Consider the following 18,510-nt stretch of genomic DNA (forward strand, 5'->3'; position numbering starts at 1 on the left):
TGGTCATAAGTCATTAGTTTTCCTTTTTTATATTTACATTTTTTATTTTTTCACCAAGCTTACACAAATATCCATCCATATACCATATTATTAAAACATCCATAGTGATATATTTCTATCCAAAATATCATAAACGTATAGCCTCAATTTGCTCCTTTTATTCTTTTATAATAAAATATAATAAATATAATAAAATATAATAAATATTTTATTCTTTTATCTCCACTCTGCTTTCCTTCTGTGTTTCATACCACAGTGGTACCTCTACCTACAAACGCCTCTACTTACGAACTTTCCTAGATAACATCCCGGTGTTTCTTTTGGACTTGTTCCTCCAGTTTGGAAGCCCTCTTCTCCAAACTGAGGACCCTGAAGGATTCTTTCTCCCCACCCAACCGTTTACAACAGCACTAAGTCTACAGTCGAGTTAACCACACGAATTTCCATGCAATCTTTCCCTTTGTCAATATTTTTACAGCTGGAAAAAAAACCACCCCTCCGAGAAAATCAATTGTAGGAGAATTGTTTGTACCGTATGTGTATGGTTTTGTATGCGGCTTTCCCTAATATATTTTTAGAAACGCACTGCATCTGTGCTTTTATACAGAAATACTATACCATATCATTCCAGCTCGGTCCCCCGTAATATATGTAATCTTCTTGTAGCATCTTTCTCAAACAGCTTTTTTATGTGAAGGAAAATGCCAAGAAAAAGGGTGTTTCATTGGCTGGTGCAATTTTGCTCCCATTGAAATCGGGAGGCAGGTATGTTTACATCCTTCCGTCTTCTTGCAAAATTGGTCCTGCCTTCATTTATCTTCCCTCCCCTCAAGTTTTGACTTTGCTCACTCACCTTTTCGGCTGGAGGTCCTTGAGGTCCAGGGGACCCTGCTTTTCCTGGGAAACCTGGAGGACCCTAAAAAAAGACACCAGAAATGATTCCAGAACACTGAATAGAAAGAATGGTACCAGAAGAGCCCTTCAGTCCTCCACTCGAAACAGAATCCCCTACGAGACTAGACTTTCAATCCTGGGCCTAGAAAGCTTAGAACTAAGACGCCTTAAACAAGATCTAAGTATTGCCCACAAGATCATATGCTGCAATGTCTACTACTTCATCTTCAACCACAACAAGAGCACACAACAGATTTAAATTTAATATTAACCGCTCCAAACCTGACTGTGAAAAATATGACTTCAGTAACCGAGTTGTCGAAGCGTGGAACTCATTACCGGACTCCATAGTGTCATCCCCAAACCCCCAACACTTTACCCATAGATTATCCACGGTTGACCTATCCAGATTCCTAAGAGGTCAGTAAGGGGCGAGTACAAGTGCACTAGAGTGCCTTCCGTCCCCTGTCCTATTGCTCTCCTATATCTCCTATTCCTTCCTTCTATTCCTATATCTCTTCTTCTATTCTTTCATTGGTATGTTCTATTACCTTTTCTTCTTTTCTATTATTTCTTAGATATATTTTACTATGAGTATCTCCTCTAAAACCTTCATCATGTATTTTACTATGTGTATATAGATATATACCCACTAAAACCCTCATTGTGTATTGGGAAAAAGAAAAAAAAGGGGGAAAAAAGAAAAGGTCTATTCAGTCTAATTGTGTAATCTTGTAGGAGGACAAGCAGGGATTCAGTGTTTGAACACCCGCAACGTCTGAAGGCAAGTCTGTTAGTATGTCTCGGTACGAAACCTTCAACATACATTAAGCAGAGTTGTTGCGGTGTAGGAAAATATGGGTTAGCCAATCAATGACTCAGACTTAGTATCAATGTATATACAACAATATTATTATTTACAAATATACAGAATCAACAATATAATACTCTAATAGTTTACGAACCACTCACAGACCAAGAATACAGCTCAGGGCAAAATATATCTCTAACAAAATAACTCCCCCCAAAAGGAACAGTGTTGGCGCCCTCTGATGGCCAGCCAGTGCTATTTCCTTAAAGGTACAGTCTTTACATTTATACAAACTAACATAGTTAGCTACTGTATGTCAACACCCAAGTAGGTTACGTTCTATATACTAACAAAGTCTTTCAAATGATCAATTGTTCTAATTGTCAGTGTTCTGATGATGTTAGGCAAGAATATAGCTAAGCTCAGGGAGCACCAGGGAGCCCAGAGTTGAACTCTGTGCTATAAATATTCTCTTGTAATTAGTATATATGTCTTTTCTTACACTAGTATTGCTGTTCTTCATAAACAGATCTCTCTTGAGGATCTTATCCCTAAAGAAAATCTTAAATAATGTCATTGGGGTCTAATGGAAGAGACTCTGTGACCCTTTACTTATGGTCCTGCACTGTTTCAATTCACAGACATTTTACAACTGTCTAAGGATTTTCACATTTTATAATTTTATAATGTGATTGACACTGCAGGATAAAATACTTTGAGATGTATCAAACTTACTGGTGCCCCTGGAAAACCAGGCTGGCCTTGAAATCCCTGTGAATAAAATAAATGTATATTAATACCCAACAATGCTCAGATTAAATAGGCAAAATACCTTTCTCCCCGTCCCCCATGATGCAAGCTGTGCTGATTTAAAAAAAGCTAAGGCGAGTAAAACCAGATTAAGCCTTTTGGATGGGAGACCACAGAGAAATCTCAGGGCCGATGCCTAAACTGGGAAGAAGAAACAAAAGCTCTCAGAAGGAGGCAAGGACAAATGATTCCTTTATTGGATTTCTGTATTATTCACCCAGGTGGCATCAATCTCTTAAAGGACTTCCTTAGTTCCCCTTCCCCTCTCTTCCCCTCCTTTCTTCGTTTACAAAGGAAAACTTTTGGATGTTGCTCGCTGGCACTTAGGACAAGGAATTTGAAGTTACAAAAACCTATCGAGTTTTTGAGATTCAGCAGAACTAAGCTACCGTATATACTCGAGTATAAGTCGCTCCGACTATAAGTCGAGGCGCCTACTTTTGCCACAAAAACTGGGAAAATTTATAAACCCCTGTATAAGTCGAGGGTGGAAATTGCAGCGGCTACTGGTAACTTATAAAAATGGAAACCAATAAAATTACATCAATTGAGGCATCAGTAGATTAAATATTTTAGAATATTTATTTCAAAGAAAGCCAGTAAACTAGCTCTGTAAGTTTAAAAGAGGGTAAACAGGTATATATCCCCCAAGGCAGGTATAGGCAAAAAAATTGCAAGTACCTAGGTACTTACCTTAATCCCCTGCTCCTGCTGGTTTGGGTTAGGGTTAGGATACTTGACCTCTCCTTGCCTCAAAGAGATACAATTTCCCTCTATATTTACAATTACTGAACATCCAAAATATACTTAATTCTATGTATATATGCCATATGTGTAAATAAATATTACACACAGGCACACAAAAATATACTGTACATTATCTACTATATAAACTGTATGTGTATATACAGAGAGAGAAAGAGAGAGAGCTCTTGTAAAATTATATATGGTACATTCAACCTCACTGTAATAGGAAAACAAACCCAGAGTCCACTTTCTGCCACACAGTTAACCATAACTAGAACATTACACATGTCTTCAGATGTACCGGTACTTCCCTAGCTTGCACATCACTGTTAGAGCTAGGAAATGTCATGGATTGAGTAAAATGTGGTGATTTTCACTTAACAATGCTTTTGCTTAACAACAAATTTTGAGCTCAATTGTGGTCATAGGTCTCTATCTGTCTGTCTGTCTGTCTGTCTGTCTTCCTTTCCTGTCTGTCTGCGCCCCCCTCCTGTCCCCTCCCCGGGTAAATTACAGAGTCAATACTGTATTGTTTTTTTATTTAAGGTTACAAAGCAAATGAAGAATCATTTTGAGTATTCTTTAAAATTTCTTCAGTGAGATCCATAGCTAATCTGGCAAAAAAAAATTCACCTGGCAAAAATTTTTATTGTTGACATTAGGCACAGCCAGAGAGATGTCTTAAAAGGCAAACAAACTGTCAAAAAAGTATGTTTTTTAAAAATATAATATTTTGGTTGTTGAATTTAATTCTGCCTTGGCGCGGAGCAGCCCCCGCAGATGGGTGGCTGGCAAGGACCACGCATTCCCATCTTTGTGTCCGCTGGGGTTAAAGGAAAGTTTAGGGACCCCCGCCCCTTGGAGAAATGCCTCGTTGGTGACATTCTGAGCGTTTTTGCCTCCCCACTCCGAAAACCCCACTTCTCGGCAGCTTGCCCAGGCTGAGAGGAGAGTGATTTTAAAAGGCACTCTCAGCTTGGGGTTTTCTCCCCGCTGAAATGTTGCTCGCCCGCCGCCCTCAACACCCGCTTTGTCCTCGACCCGGCAGAAGAAAACCGCGTCCTTTCCTGTTGCTCTCTTCCCGAGAGGTGGGGTGAGGGGGTGTTGAGAAGACAAGCAAGAATCCCCCCCCCACACACACACACCTCATCGGCTTTTCCCCCCTCTAGCGCGGCATTGGAGTGTTTGGCTGGCTCCTTTTCTTGCGGGGAGAGGGGGGAAAAGCTGGGGGGGTGGATTCTTGCTTCTATCTTCTCGCCACCCCCCCCCCCCTACACCTCACCGGCTTAGGAATGTCGTTGCCTCCCACAGCCACTTCCCCACGCGCTTCGGATGTGCCTGCCTTTCCTACAGCGAAGACAGGCGGCACCTTCCCGAAGGGCTCAGCTAAGCGGGTGGGGGAAGGGCTGGCCATTTGCCGCCTCTCTCCGCTGTAGGAGGGGCAGGCGCAAGCAAAGCGATGTCCCAAAGCGGTCTCCGGGAAGAGACCGAGGGAAAGGCAATCGTCTGCCTTTCCTTCAGCTCAAAAGAGAAGGCAAATGCCCTGCCTTCCCCCAGCCAGTTAACCGAGCGCTTCAAGTTAACCGGCTGGGGGAAGGCGGGGCATTTGCCTCCTCTTTCGGGCTGAAGGAAAGGCAGACGATTGCCTTTCCCTCGGTCGCTTCCCGCAGACCGCTTTGGGACATCGCTTTGGGAGAGGGGGCAACTCCTCCCGGTTTAAGAAGCAAGAATTCCCCCCCCAGCGAAACGGCTTTTTTCTTGTTTAGCGTGGCGTTCGAGTGGTTGGCAGGTTCCTTTGTTTGCACGCAAGAGCCAACCACTCGAACGACGCGCTAAACAAGAAAAAAGCCGTTTGGCTAGGGGGGAGGGATTCTTGCTTCTTAACTGGGAGCAGTTGCCCCCTCTCCCAAAGCGATGTCCCAAAGCGGTCTCCGGGAAGCGACCGAGGGAAAGGCAATCGTCTGCCTTTCCTTCAGCCCGAAAGAGGAGGCAAATGCCCCGCCTTCCCCCAGCCGGTTAACTTGAAGCGCTCGGTTAACTGGCTGGGGGAAGGCGGGGCATTTGCCTTCTCTTTCGGGCTGAAGGAAAGGCAGACGATTGCCTTTCCCTCGGTCGCTTCCCGGAGACCGCTTTGGGACATCGCTTTGGGAGAGGGGGCAACTGCTCCCGGTTTAAGAAGCAAGAATTTCCCCCCCCCCCCAGCAAAACGGCTTTTTTCTTGTTTAGCGTGGCGTTCGAGTGGTTGGCAGGTTCCTTTGCTTGCACGCAAGAGCCAACCACTCGAACGCCGCGCTAAACAAGAAAAAAGCCGTTTGGCTGGGGGGGGGGAAATTCTTGCTTCTTAACCGGGCAGTTGCCCCCTCTCCCAGAGCGATATCTTTAGCGGTCTCCAGGAAGCGGCTTAGGGAAAGACAGCCGTCTGCCTTTGCTTCAGCTCCAAAGAAGTTCTGGGAGAGGGGGCAACTGCCCGGTTAAGAAGCAAGAATCTACCCCCTAGCCAAACGGCTTTTTTCTTGTTTAGCGTGGCGTTCGAGTGGTTGGCTCTTGCGTGCAAGCAAAGGAACCTGCCAACCACTTGAACGCCGCGCTAAACAAAAAAAAAGCTGTTTGGCTAGGTGGATTCTTGCTTCTTGACCGGGCAGTTGCCGCTTCTTTCTAGCTGAAGCAAAGGCAGACGGCTGTCTTTCCCTCAGCCGCTTGCGCCCTCTTGTGGTGACATGTCAGTCACCCGATTATAAGTCGAGGTCGGGTTTTTCAGCCCATTTTTGGGCTAAAAAAACCCGACTTATACTCGAGTATATACGGTAATCGGTTCTTGGATGGATAAGTTTAAGCATCTAAGCTGCCAGGATGGAAAGATGGAAATGTGAAAGGCACACGAGGGAAAGAGGATCTCCCTTGCCCCAATGGCACTTTTTAAAAAATTAGGTTTCCCCATCTTTTATTTATTTATTTTATTTATTTATTCATTTGTCCAATACACAAATACATAGGAAGAAAAATAGACATGTAGTAATACAGTGGTACCTCGGTACTCGAACGCTTTGGTTCTCGTACATTTCGGATACCGAACAAAATTTTCAGCAAAAATTTGCTTCAGTATCTGAACAAAAATTCGGATACCGAACAGCCACAGAAAATTTTGTTTATTATCCGAAATGCTACAAGATCTGAGGGGACGGGATGAGACGGAATGGGAGTCGGAATCTGACACGCTAATCCTGGCCGCCCACTAAACAGCCTCCCAGTCTCTAGTCTAAGCGCTCCAAGCTGTAGGAAGGGTGGGGGCAGCTGCAATACCGGCAGTTTCGGGGGGGGCTCCTTTCCTCAGTGGTTCCTCTTGTTCCCTTTAAGCAGCTACACCAACTTTCTCCTTCCCGACGGTGGCGGCGGCTTTCCTTTGAGCAGCAGCAGCGCCGGGAACATCAGCGGCTTCCCTTTCTCGTGACGTTCCCGGCGCTGCTGCTGCTCGAAGGAAAGCCGCTGCTGCCGTCGGGAAGGAGAAAGTTGGTGTAGCTGCTTAAAGGGAAGAAGACGAACCACTGAGGAAAGGAGACCCCCCGAAACTGCCGGTATTGCAGCTGCCCCCACCCTTCCTACAGCTTGGAGTGCTTAGACCTCAGATCTTTATCCCATAGGAAATAAAGGAAATAGGGGCTGGAAACCAATTAAACCCATTTCCATTATTTCCTATGGGATAAATTAATTCGGTACTCGACCAAATTGGTTCTCGACCACACTTCTGGAATGAATTGTGGTCGAGAACCAAGGTACCACTGTATATATAAGGGTAAAAGTGAACTTAGAGGAGAGGATATATGAAAGAAAGAGAATATATATGATAAGTGAGAGAAAGGAAAGACTATTGGACAGGGGACGAAAGGCACACCGGTGCACTTATGTACGCCCCTTTTGATGGACATTAAGAGCCATGCAATGGTCAAATGGAGTGACCCCTAAAAGGACTAGGACTGACGGAACACGGATTTCAATCCTTACTATTGTGGGTTAGTTATCAGTTGATGGATGCTGCCCAGGAGGTTTTGGGGTCAGGACCTTAAGCTGGATGGTTTTCTGAACTTCTGGTTTGCCTTTTGGGTAGTTTTTTGCACTCTGGGGCTTCGGGGAGCTTCCCTGAAGCCTCAGGAGGGTGAAATGGCCTTCCCCAAGGCTGGAAATGATCTGGCTAGCGCTCCCATGCGCGCTGGAGCTGACACAGGGCAATGCCTCGTGTGCCAAAGGTTCGTTATCATGCAGCTAGAGGAAACAACCACATTCAAGGCAGCCAGGAACAGAGACGCTATTGCAACGGCAGAAGAGAAGGACACCTTCCCTCTCTCTGGATGTAGCCCTGATGCTTCTTGTGGCAGCCACTTCCAGATTGGAACATAATACCTTACCTGGTCTCCTTTTTCTCCTGAGCTTCCTGGCAATCCCCGTTCTCCTCTGGGACCCTGATGCAAGGAAAAGATAACATTGGTGTTATCCCAGTGCTAGCCAGTGTCTGTCAGCCTTAGATGATGAATGAATGAAAGCTGGAACCTTTGTCCCTGACATGCTCCTTCTCAATTTGTACAGCAGTTTTGAATCCAGAGAACTTTTCAAATAAACAAGAGCCCTAACCACCACAGTAGCGTGATAAACCTCAGAGTCAGGGTCACCTCCTTAGTGAGAACTATGACCCAGATCATATATAAAGTGCAGAAAATATATTCCCTCCCTGCATTCTCAAACATGCTAACGAGAGAGATCACAAATGCTTATCCTGTTTACTCAATCTCTGATGCCCAACCTTTGATACCATCCCTTCCTTTCTGACTGCTGCCTGTTTTTAGATTGGAAACCTCTCAAGGCAAGACCTATCAAACCTGTGGTTTGCAAAACATAAATAACATCCCATCAAATCGTTTGCTATCGAAGGCAAGGCTTGCTGCAGCTCGGGATTTATTTATTCAACTTTTTTTATGCCGCCCTTCTCCTTAGACTCAGGGCGGCTTACAACATGTTAGCAACAGCACTTCTTAACAGAACCAGCCTATGGCCCCCACAATCCGGGTCCTCATTTGACCCACTTCGGAAGGATGGAAGGCTGAGTCAATCATGATCCGGTGATGAGATTTGAACCGCTGACATAAAGATCTATTTGCCCGGGTCCGTCTGGTGCACCAGTTGCGGCCCTATTTGGTCACGGTCACGGTCGCTCATGCCCTTATCACATTGAGGTTCGACTACTGCAATGCTCTCTACATGGGGCTACCTTTGAAGAGTGTTTGAAAACTTCAGATTGTCCAAAATGCAGCCACACGAGCAATGTTGGGCCTTCCAAGACATGCCCATATCTTGTCATCAATCCGCGGTCTGCATTGGCTGCCGATCTGTTTCCAAGCACAATTCAAAGTGTTGGTTATGACCTATAAAGCCCTACATAGCATATGACCAGACTATCTCCGAGACCGCCTTCTGCTGCACGAATCCCAGCGACCGATGAAGTCCCACAGAGTTGGCCTCCTTAGGGTCCCATCGACCAAACAATGCCGGCTGGCGGGACTTAGGGGAAGAGCCTTCTCTGTGGGGGCTCCAGCCCTCTGGAATCAGCTCCCCCTGGAGATCCACATTGCCCCCACACTCCTCGCCTTCCGAAAGAGTTTAAAAACTCATGTTTGCTACCAGGCCTGGGGTTTTTAGATCTTCCCCCCCCCCCGACCAATGAATGTTTTAATAGGATTGTCGAATGAATTGTAATGATAGTTTTTTAAATTAGAATTTTAAGGATTGTTTCATGGCATCGGACCAGAATATCTCCGAGACCGCCTTCTGCTGCACGAATCCCAGCGACCGATTAGGTCCCACAGAGTGGGCCTTCTCCGGGTCTCATCGTTTGGCAGGCCCCAGGGGAAGAGCCTTCTCTGTGGCAGCCCCAACTCTCTGGAATCAGCTCCCCCCAGAGATTAGAACTGCCCCCACCCTCCTTGCCTTTCATAAACTCCTCAAAACACACCTTTGTCGTCAGGCATGGGGGAATTGAGATATCTCCCCCGGGCCTATATAATTTATGTATGGTATATTTGTACGTATGTCTGCTTAATAATGGGGTTTTTAAAATATTTTAAATTGTAAATTATTAGATTTGTTATGAACTGTTTTATTGTTTTGTGAGCCGCCCCGAGTTTATGAAGAGAGGCGGCATACAAATCTAATAAATGAATGAATGAATGAATGAATGAATGAATGGATTGTTTATTACTATTTTCTGTATATGCTGTGAGCCACCCCGAGTCTTCGGAGAGGGGCGGCATACAAATCCAATTAAATCTAAATTTAAATCTACAGTAGGTAGATGCTCAGATGTGGTGGAGGCCTGAAGACTACACTACAAGGCTGCACTGGAACATCCAGAATTCCCGCCAACTGAAGGCCTTGGTTGCAACCAAAGATTCAATTAGTCCTTTCATGCCATACATTAAGTGAGCTGATGAGCTTACCGAGGGTCCTATGGGTCCTATAGGTCCATCTATGCCAGGGGGTCCCTGGAAAACAAAAGGAGAAACTTCATCAGCAGCACTCCTAGAAATCAAGAACTCTCATAGTGGAGGATGGAACGGAGGAGACAAGCTCTTGAATTAGCAATTGTGGATCTAACAACAACGACTTCAGAAAGTAAGACAGTTTTAAAAAGAACAAGGGCACAATTCCATAAACCTGTTTATTATTTTTATTTACTAAATTGCAGACTTAATAAATCTAATCTAATATACAAATAAAAATTACGAGAGCCTTGACATCCTTCGTGAGTGTGAGCATAGGATTTATGGATGATCATTAATGAACATTCCACAGATAGAAGCTTACACAGAAGCTTTTACTGATACACTCATAAAATTGTTTATGTGCAGGAGGTTCCAAAATTGATCTGTGTAATTTGCCAGGGGAACTTTGAATGTCCTTTAAAGCACCCACCCACCCAAAGAACCATAGTCAGTTGTTGTAGGTCTGTTTTTCTCAGACTTACACGCTGGAGAAGATGTTGGAGGTTGTGGCAAACGCTCCAAAAAAAAAGGCCAGGCTTGGAAAGGTTAATCCCCCCACCCTCTTTGCTTTCCGAAAAAGCTTGAAAACTCATCTTTGTCGCCAGGCCTGGGGCCATTACATCAACCCCCCCAACGAATGTGTTTAGAGTGACCTATTGAGTGAATGATAAATTGAACGTTTTTAAGTTTTTAGGATCTTTTAAAGTCTTTTAACTGTAACAGAGTCTACGGAGTGGGGCGGCATACAAATCTAATAAATAAACAAACAAACAAACAAACAAACAAATAAATAAATAAATAGCATCAAATTGTTTTACTATGTATTCTATTAATAAGATAATAAATAAATAAATCTACAGCAATTTGAGTAAGATGGTTGCAAGCAACCAGCCTTAGGTCCCTCAACCTGTCAGTCTATTTCAGTAAAAACAGAGCTACCCAATGGTGAAATCCAATTTTTTTTTACTACGGTTTTTTTAAAAAAAAATTTTTTTATTTGTCAAACAATTATAATATTATAGTCCATATTAACATAAGTAGAATGTCATAATAGAAAGGATAATAAGACAGTAGGACAGGGACATTAGGCACAAAAGTGCACTTATGCACGCCCCTTAGAGACCTCTTAGAAAAGGGGAGAGGTCGATTGTAGATAATGTCAGGTTGAAGATTTTGGAGTTGGGGGAAGCAACAACAGAGTCAGGTAATGAGTTCCAGGCGGTGACCACTCTATGGCTGAAATCGTATTTTCTGCAGTCAAGTTTGGAGTGATTTACGTTCAGTTTGTATCTATTATGTGCTCTTGTGTTGTTGTTAAAGGTGAAGTAGTCACTGACAGGGAGTACATTATGATGTATGATTTTATGAACAACAGTGAAATCAGTTCGGAGACCACGTAGTTGTAAATTTTCTAGATTTAGTATTTGAAGTCTGGAGGAGTAGGGTCATTTGTTACGTGAGGAGGAGTGAAGGACTCTTCTTGTAAAGTATTTCTGGACTCCTTCAATTGTATTAATATCTGATATGCAGTGTGGGTTCCACCCAGGTGGAATCCACCCTGCATTCTGTGGGCGTGGCGTGGCTTGGTGGACATGGCAGGGGAAGGATACTGCAAAATCCCCGTTTTCCTCCCCCACTCCTGGGGGGGAGGACATTGCAGATGTCCAGACTGCCAGGTCCTCCATTCAGGTGGGAAAATGGAGAGCCCTGATTGGTTGAGCTACCTGACAGCTCCCTATATAAGGGCTACCTGTCAGTTTGGCTCTCTGCTGGTTCTTGTATATAGTTGCAATAAAGAACTGTTGTCTTGAAGCTTGTCTGAAGCCTGTCAACACAAAATCCTCATTCCCACCCCACAGAGGTAATATTTGCTGGTTCCCCAAACTAATCAAAATGTCCACTATCGGTTCTCCAGAACCTGTGGATTTCACCCTTGGGGTTACCCCTTTGTTTAGCAATGCCCTTAAAGTATGACAGCTTACCTCACCAAGGTATTTTATATTTACCTAACTTAATATGAATCTTAATGCATTTCTTGCCCTTTCGTATTCCTACTTTGAGGCTGATTTATAGCAATGTTGGGGCTACCTTTGAAAAGTGTTCAGAAACTTCAGATTGTGCAGAATGCAGCTGCAAGAGCAATCATGGGCTTCCCTAAATATGCCCATGTTACTCCAACACTCCGCAGTCTGCATTGGTTGCCGATCAATTTCCGGTCACAATTCAAAGTGTTGGTTATGACCTATAAAGCCCTTCATGGCATCGGACCAGAATATCTCAGGGACCGCCTTCTGCCGCACGAATTTATTTATTTATTATTTATTTATTATTTGGATTTGTATGCCGCCCCTCTCCGAAAACTCGGGGCGGCTCACAACAAGTGAAAAGACAATCCAATACATTAATCCAATTAATTAAAATATTATAAATTTAAGAAAAACCCCTATACTAACATACACACACACACAAGCATACCATATATAAATTCAACGTGCCCAGGGGAAGATGTTTAGTTTCCCCATGCCTGACGGCAAAGGTGGGTTTTGAGGAGTTTACGGAATCCCAGCAACCGGTTAGATCCCACAGAATTGGCCTTCTCTGGGTTCCATCGACTAAGCAATGTCATTTGGCGGGACCCAAGAGAAGAGCCTTCTCTGTGGCGGCCCCGATCCTCTGGAACGTGCTCCCCCCAGATATCAGAGTTGCCCCCACCCTCCTTGCCTTTCACAAGCTCCTTAAAACCCACCTCTGTCGTCAGGCATGGGGGAATTGAAATTTCCCTTCCCCCTAGGCTTATAGAATTTATACATGGTATGCTTGTATGTATGAGTTGTTCTTTAAATTGGGGTTTTTTAGATTATTTTTAATATTAGATTTGTTTATATTGTCTTTTTATATTGTTGTTAGCCGCCCCGAGTCTTCGGAGAGGGGCGGCATACAAATCTAATAAATAAATAAAAATAAATAAATAAATGTTAAACAGTTAAAGCAATAAATTAAAACACTTTTAAAAAAATGCAGATATAGCTACTACCAAATAAAATGGATACCAATGATACTTTAAAAGGCCTTTGACAATAAATAAAATATGGATAACCAAAATGATTAACAGTGAATACCGATTGTATTTACCAGAAAATAATTTGATAATAGAAGAAATTGTATTTTCCTTCCTAATATGAGGATATAAATGATATTTCTTTTTGTTGTTGTTGTTATTTGTTTTTGTTTGGTATTTTTGTTATTGTTCCAGTTTTTTGTGTGTTTGTTTCTTTTTGATTATTGTTTTGTAATTTTGTATTTTACAAATGTATACACATTTATTTTCAGTTACTGTGTTTTTTTTAAAGAAATTCAAATAAAAACTATTTTTTAAAAAGTAAAAATAAAAGGCCTTTGAGAATATAACTTGCAACTGTAAAGATAGGAGAGAGCTTTGCAAAAATGAGAGGAGGATTATAAGGAGAGAGAGAGAGAAAAAAGAATCTATTTTTCTCTCTTCCCCAGCCACAAATGTCCCAATTTCTGAGGATAAGCTCTGAAAAGATTACAGGGAAGGACATTTAAGATAAACCCTCTTCCAGATACTAACCGATTCGCCTTTCTCTCCCGAGGGTCCAGCATAGCCCCGTTCTCCTTTGGCACCCTAATATATAAAGACGACAAAGATATATTGTCAGCAGTACGGTAAGAGCAATTTCCTCCCCTCTTCCATTCAACCCTTTCTAATTCTCAGAGTTTCCAAGGGGTGAGAAGAAATGCTTGGCCCAAGGTCACCCAGTTGGCGAAGGTGGGACTAGAACTCACCGTCTCCTGGTTTTAAAAACTAGCTATTCACAACAGCCAAAGCCTATCAAGCTAGCACTGCAGTAACACAAGAATTCCCTTTTTCTTCCATTTTTCTAATGCAATAATATAAAAGTTCTGCAAATATTTTTTATATAAAAGGTCAGACGTTTGGCAAACTCTGCCTTTGAAACCAACATATTAGATTTCCAAATATTGATTCTAAAACTGATTTTTTAAAAATTAACATATATGATAAAGTCTGAACATTTCACACTTTCCTCTACAGGCTGTGGAAATCCCAATTGGGCCTTAAAAGGATATACTGTATTCAAAAGAGAATCATATGAGAAGAAGAGAAATGTGAGCAAACGTTAGGCCAGTGGAAAGTCTTAGAATTTATTTATTTTTCTACAAGGCAATTCTGCTCCACTGGGTGCAACTGATGGCCACCCAACATCTTTCTTGGGATTCAGAAAATGGTTTTTGGGTGTGGAACTGGGTTTCTTCTTAAGTCCAAAAGGCTAGGCATTATTGTAGCCACTCAACCCATCTTTTTGGCATGAGCAGGGAGACCCAGGTCCAGGCCCACTGACAGCCACGGAACTCCCAGGATGATCTCTGGTCTGTCTGTCGATATCTATATATCTGTCTATCTATCTATCTGTCTGTCTATCTGTCTGTCTGTCTGTCCATCTATCCATCTATCCATCCTATCTATCTATCTATCTATCTATCTATCTATCTATCTATCTATCTATCTATCTATCTATCTATCTATCTATCTATCTACTGTATCTATCTATCTATCTATCTATCTATCTATCTATCTATCTATCTATCTATCTATCTATCTATCTATCTATCTATCTATCTATCTATCTTCCACCCACCCACCCACCCATCTATCTATCTAACTATCTATCTTCAATCTATCATCTCTCCATCCATCCATCCATCCATCCATCCATCCATCTGTCTATCTATTTGTCCCTATTGAATTTATATGCTGCCCATCTCATTCTGCAAACTGACCAGCAGTGGGTTGCTCCCAGTTCGGCCCGGTTCTGCAAACCGGTAACTGCAGTGACACACGTGAACCTGTAGCAGTGGGTTTTGGAACTCACTACTGAAACTGACTCTGGGTGGATTAAAGTCATGAATATACAAACAATTAAAACATTAGACATAAATATGAGAAACCCAAGGCAAGATCTGCACAGTGGTGGCCCTTTCAGCCCATCAGCCACCTTCAACATGGAGTTCTCTCATCAGCACCTAAGCCAACCAGCAGAGCTAGATTTTGAAACACTTCTGGGTGTTCTGGTAGTCACATGATAGTTGAATAATTTGCTTCGGACACTTAATGTTCAAACAGTAACACTTCTATTTATTTCTTCTACTTCATTCAATACAACACACTTCTGTGACGCAGCAGAATTACTTTTCGGTTTTCCCTGTGATAAACTAGCCCATAAATCTCTATAATTGCTTCACCAGCTGCTAGGAGGCACCCTTTAAATATTCTGGCTGATCTTGGCTGATTAGAAAGGCAATAAAAATGCAATAACTCACATAATAAAAACTTTTCCCTCCGCCGCTTCTCTGGAAGCGTCCATGTTGGCTGGATGTCAGATTGACGAAAGCAGTTTCTAATTCCGTCCAACCCCGGATGTGATGTAATTAATTAATTAATCAACTAAGCTCTAAGCTGCATCTTAAAATCTCTTCCCAGTAACCTCTTCTGACCTTTTTTGCCACCTTCTGAACTTTGGGTCTAACCATCTCAAGTCCTGACAGCCAGAGCTGTCTGAAGACACATCTATCTGCAAGCTTTCTCTTGAAATCTGTTCTCCCATTTCAACGTCTTCCTTGCTAAAATTCTCTTCATCTCCTAAATCGGGTAAATTGACAGGTTCCATTTCACTGGGGGCCAAAATTGGCCATATGGGTTCAGCTGAACTCTCTTCACGGGATTGTGGCAATCAGGAGAAATTAAAAGAGGGAATACAGGGCACCCACCCACCCTCCTTGAGATTCAGGAGAAATAAGCGATACAAAGATAGGTCATACTCACGGGAAGCCCAGGCGGTCCTACTGATCCAGGGTATCCGGGCTGACCTGGAGGACCCTGAAGATAAGAACATTGAAAACATCTCAGTGCAGCCTATGATGGAGGCTTCAGGTTAACCTGACAGAACCAGGTCTCTATGGCAGTGTTTCCCAACCATGGCAACTGGAAGATATTTGGACTTCAACTCCCAGAATTCCCCAGCCAACAAATGCTGGCTGGGGAATTCTGGGAGTTGAAGTCCAGATATCTTCAAGTTGCCAAGGTTGGGAAACACTGCTCTATGGCATTTACCTTGAGGGGGGAGTGTTTTTGCTTAGTGCTTGCTATGTGCAGTTTGTTAATTATTTCTGCTTTATGTATATATGTAAATAATACTTATTCAGTCATTACTGGCTGTATCACACATCCACATTCTTCCTTAATCTCTGCTCAGCGTATGTTGAAGTTTCTGTAGCCTAGCTGCACCGAGACATAACAACAGTAGATATGTTTGTATATGCAGTGGTGATGTATGTTGTCGTGTGATCTACTGGTTGTTAATATAGTTTTTGTTAGTTTCTGTATAGGTTCTGTTTGAGGTAGGTTTTAATTCTATTGGTTAGTGGCATGGTCTGTTTGTTTTGTATATCTTCTGCACTGGTGTGCTGTTTGTTTTGCAACTTTTAAGTTTTGTGGATGTTTTTTCTGATCTAACCATTTACATCAATTTTCCCAGGCGCTATAAAAATCGGATCTGTAACTTGTTATTTGAGGCATTCAGACTCCTGGATTAAGAGATAATATCTCAATGCAGAAGGAATGCTGAGTCATTCTGCGGCAATTAAGTGTGTAGCAACCTCATCAGGTGAAAAGTATTTAAATATGCAAGAGCTCTCTGCTGTCTGCTGTTCGTTCGTTCTCTCTGATATCTGATCCTGTTCTGTGTGAAGTGTGCTCTGAAGTTGCTGTATTGATTCGTTGGTTCCTGTGAGTTATTGTAACTGAGATAGTTGAAGTGAGATACTAATGAGATACTAGAATGATATATGTATAATAAAGAAAGTAGAATATAGTTAGTAGTGTAAATAAGAAGTAAATATATTTTTCGAAAAATTCCTACTGCTGCTGGGTTTCATTGAAGACTTCAACTCCATATCTACTGGTCTGTGGCTGGTTGGTTGGGTTGGTTAGCTGGTTGGGCTGGTTTGCTGCTTGGGCTGGCTAGCTTCCGAAAGTGCAGCTCTGATAAGAGCCACACTGGAGAAAACTGGCCTCCATCAACACGCTCCATGCCTAGCTCAGAGCTTCTCTGAAATTATCAGTCGTATCCAACACTCACTGGTTCTCCTTTGGATCCAGGGAATCCAGCTGTCCCACGTTCACCCTGGAGTCCCTTTGGAAAGGAAAAAAAATAACAAGGCATGTTTCATACTTTCTGCCCTCGCCCATTCAACTGAACCACCGTTGCGAGGTTGGCCTCTCTAGCTATGTACCTGGGAACAGGCTGGGAACAGATGGATAATAAGTTACAGAAATAGGAATACAGCATAGGGTATCGAGTAGTCTTGAGGTGGTCACCACTTCTTTAATTAACCACTGGTGCCTGGGAAGCTACCATCAGCATCTGGAACACAGTTTTTTCCATAGCTTTTTCTAAGCTTACAGATCAATAGAATTCACACAGACTTTGACGGGTTAGACATCGGATTAGCCAGGTTTTAGAAGGGCAGTGGTTGCAGCAGCAATTCTGGGCGCACACAACATTGAGACAAGGCACAATCACAATGGGTTTGGATCATGAACTGGGCAACATCTAGAGGACAGAATATTCACAAATGTTGTTCTTCTCTCTCTCACACACACATATTCTTCCAAATACAGGTAGCCCTCAGTGACTAAAATTGGGAGTCCATTCCTAATTTTTATTAATATTGATTGTTTCTTCATTGCTTATTTGACCCCTATGACAATCATTAAGTGTTGTACCACATGATTCTTGACAAATGTATATTTTATTTTATGTACGCTGAGAGCATCTGCACCGAGACAAATTCCTTGTGGGTCCAATCAAAATTGGCCAATAAAGAATTCTATTCTATTCTGTTTGTTCTATTCTATTCTATTCTATTCTATTCTACTATTCTATTCTATTCTACTCTACTCTACTGTACTCTACTGTACTCTATTCTATTCTTCTATTCTATTCTATTCTATTCTTCTATTCTATTCAACTCTACTCTACTCTATTCTATTCTTCTATTCTATTCTATTCTATTCTATTCTATTCTATTCTACTCTTCTATTCTATTCTTCTATTCTATTCTATTCTTCTATTCTACTCTACTCTATTCTTCTATTCTATTCTATTCTCTTCTATTCGCTGCAGTCGCTAAGCAAAACACCACATTTACAATTTCATTTTCACCATCTCTATTAACTCTGCTAATCACAAACTGGTTGTGAAGCATCCAAATGGCAATCACGTGACTGCAGGATTAGATTAGACTATTATTAGAGTTGAAGGGACCTTGTAGGTCATCTAGTCCAACCCCCCAGTCAAGCAGGGGTCCCTACACCAGTGATGGCGAACCTTTTTTTCCTCGGGTGCCAAAACAGCATGCACACTCACTATCAAGCGAGTACGAGTGCCCACACCCATAATTCATTGCCTCGGGAGGGCAAAAACATCTCCCCCCACCCGCAGAGGCCCCCTGGAGGCCGAAAATGGCCCGTTTCCCAACTTCTGGTGGGCCCAGTAGGCTCGTGTTTTGTCCTCCCCAGGCTCCAAAGGCTTCCCTGGGGTTGGGGAAGGGTAAAAAAGCCCCCCCACCCCCCTGGGGACTCTCTGGAAGCCAAAAACGCCCTCCCAGAACCTCTGTGCG

At 42.7% G+C, this 18,510-nt stretch overlaps 1 protein-coding gene across 4 annotated transcripts in view; it reads right to left on the reverse strand.

The window, feature by feature from the left end:
- COL16A1 (collagen type XVI alpha 1 chain) overlaps positions 1-18,510 on the reverse strand; it is a 263,305-nt gene that overhangs the window by 29,462 nt on the left and 215,333 nt on the right. For all 4 annotated transcript variants that reach the window (XM_070763913.1, XM_070763914.1, XM_070763912.1 and 1 more), the window contains 7 exons: positions 16,968-17,021; positions 15,653-15,706; positions 13,382-13,435; positions 9,745-9,789; positions 7,663-7,716; positions 2,441-2,476; positions 854-916 (listed from right to left, as the gene is read on the reverse strand). In XM_070763913.1, coding sequence (XP_070620014.1) covers positions 854-916; positions 2,441-2,476; positions 7,663-7,716; positions 9,745-9,789; positions 13,382-13,435; positions 15,653-15,706; positions 16,968-17,021 — 360 coding nt within the window. The remainder of the gene's footprint in view (positions 1-853; positions 917-2,440; positions 2,477-7,662; positions 7,717-9,744; positions 9,790-13,381; positions 13,436-15,652; positions 15,707-16,967; positions 17,022-18,510) is intronic.

Source organism: Erythrolamprus reginae, chromosome 11 (genome assembly GCF_031021105.1).
Source record: "Erythrolamprus reginae isolate rEryReg1 chromosome 11, rEryReg1.hap1, whole genome shotgun sequence".
NCBI classification, from domain to species: domain Eukaryota; kingdom Metazoa; phylum Chordata; class Lepidosauria; order Squamata; family Dipsadidae; genus Erythrolamprus; species Erythrolamprus reginae.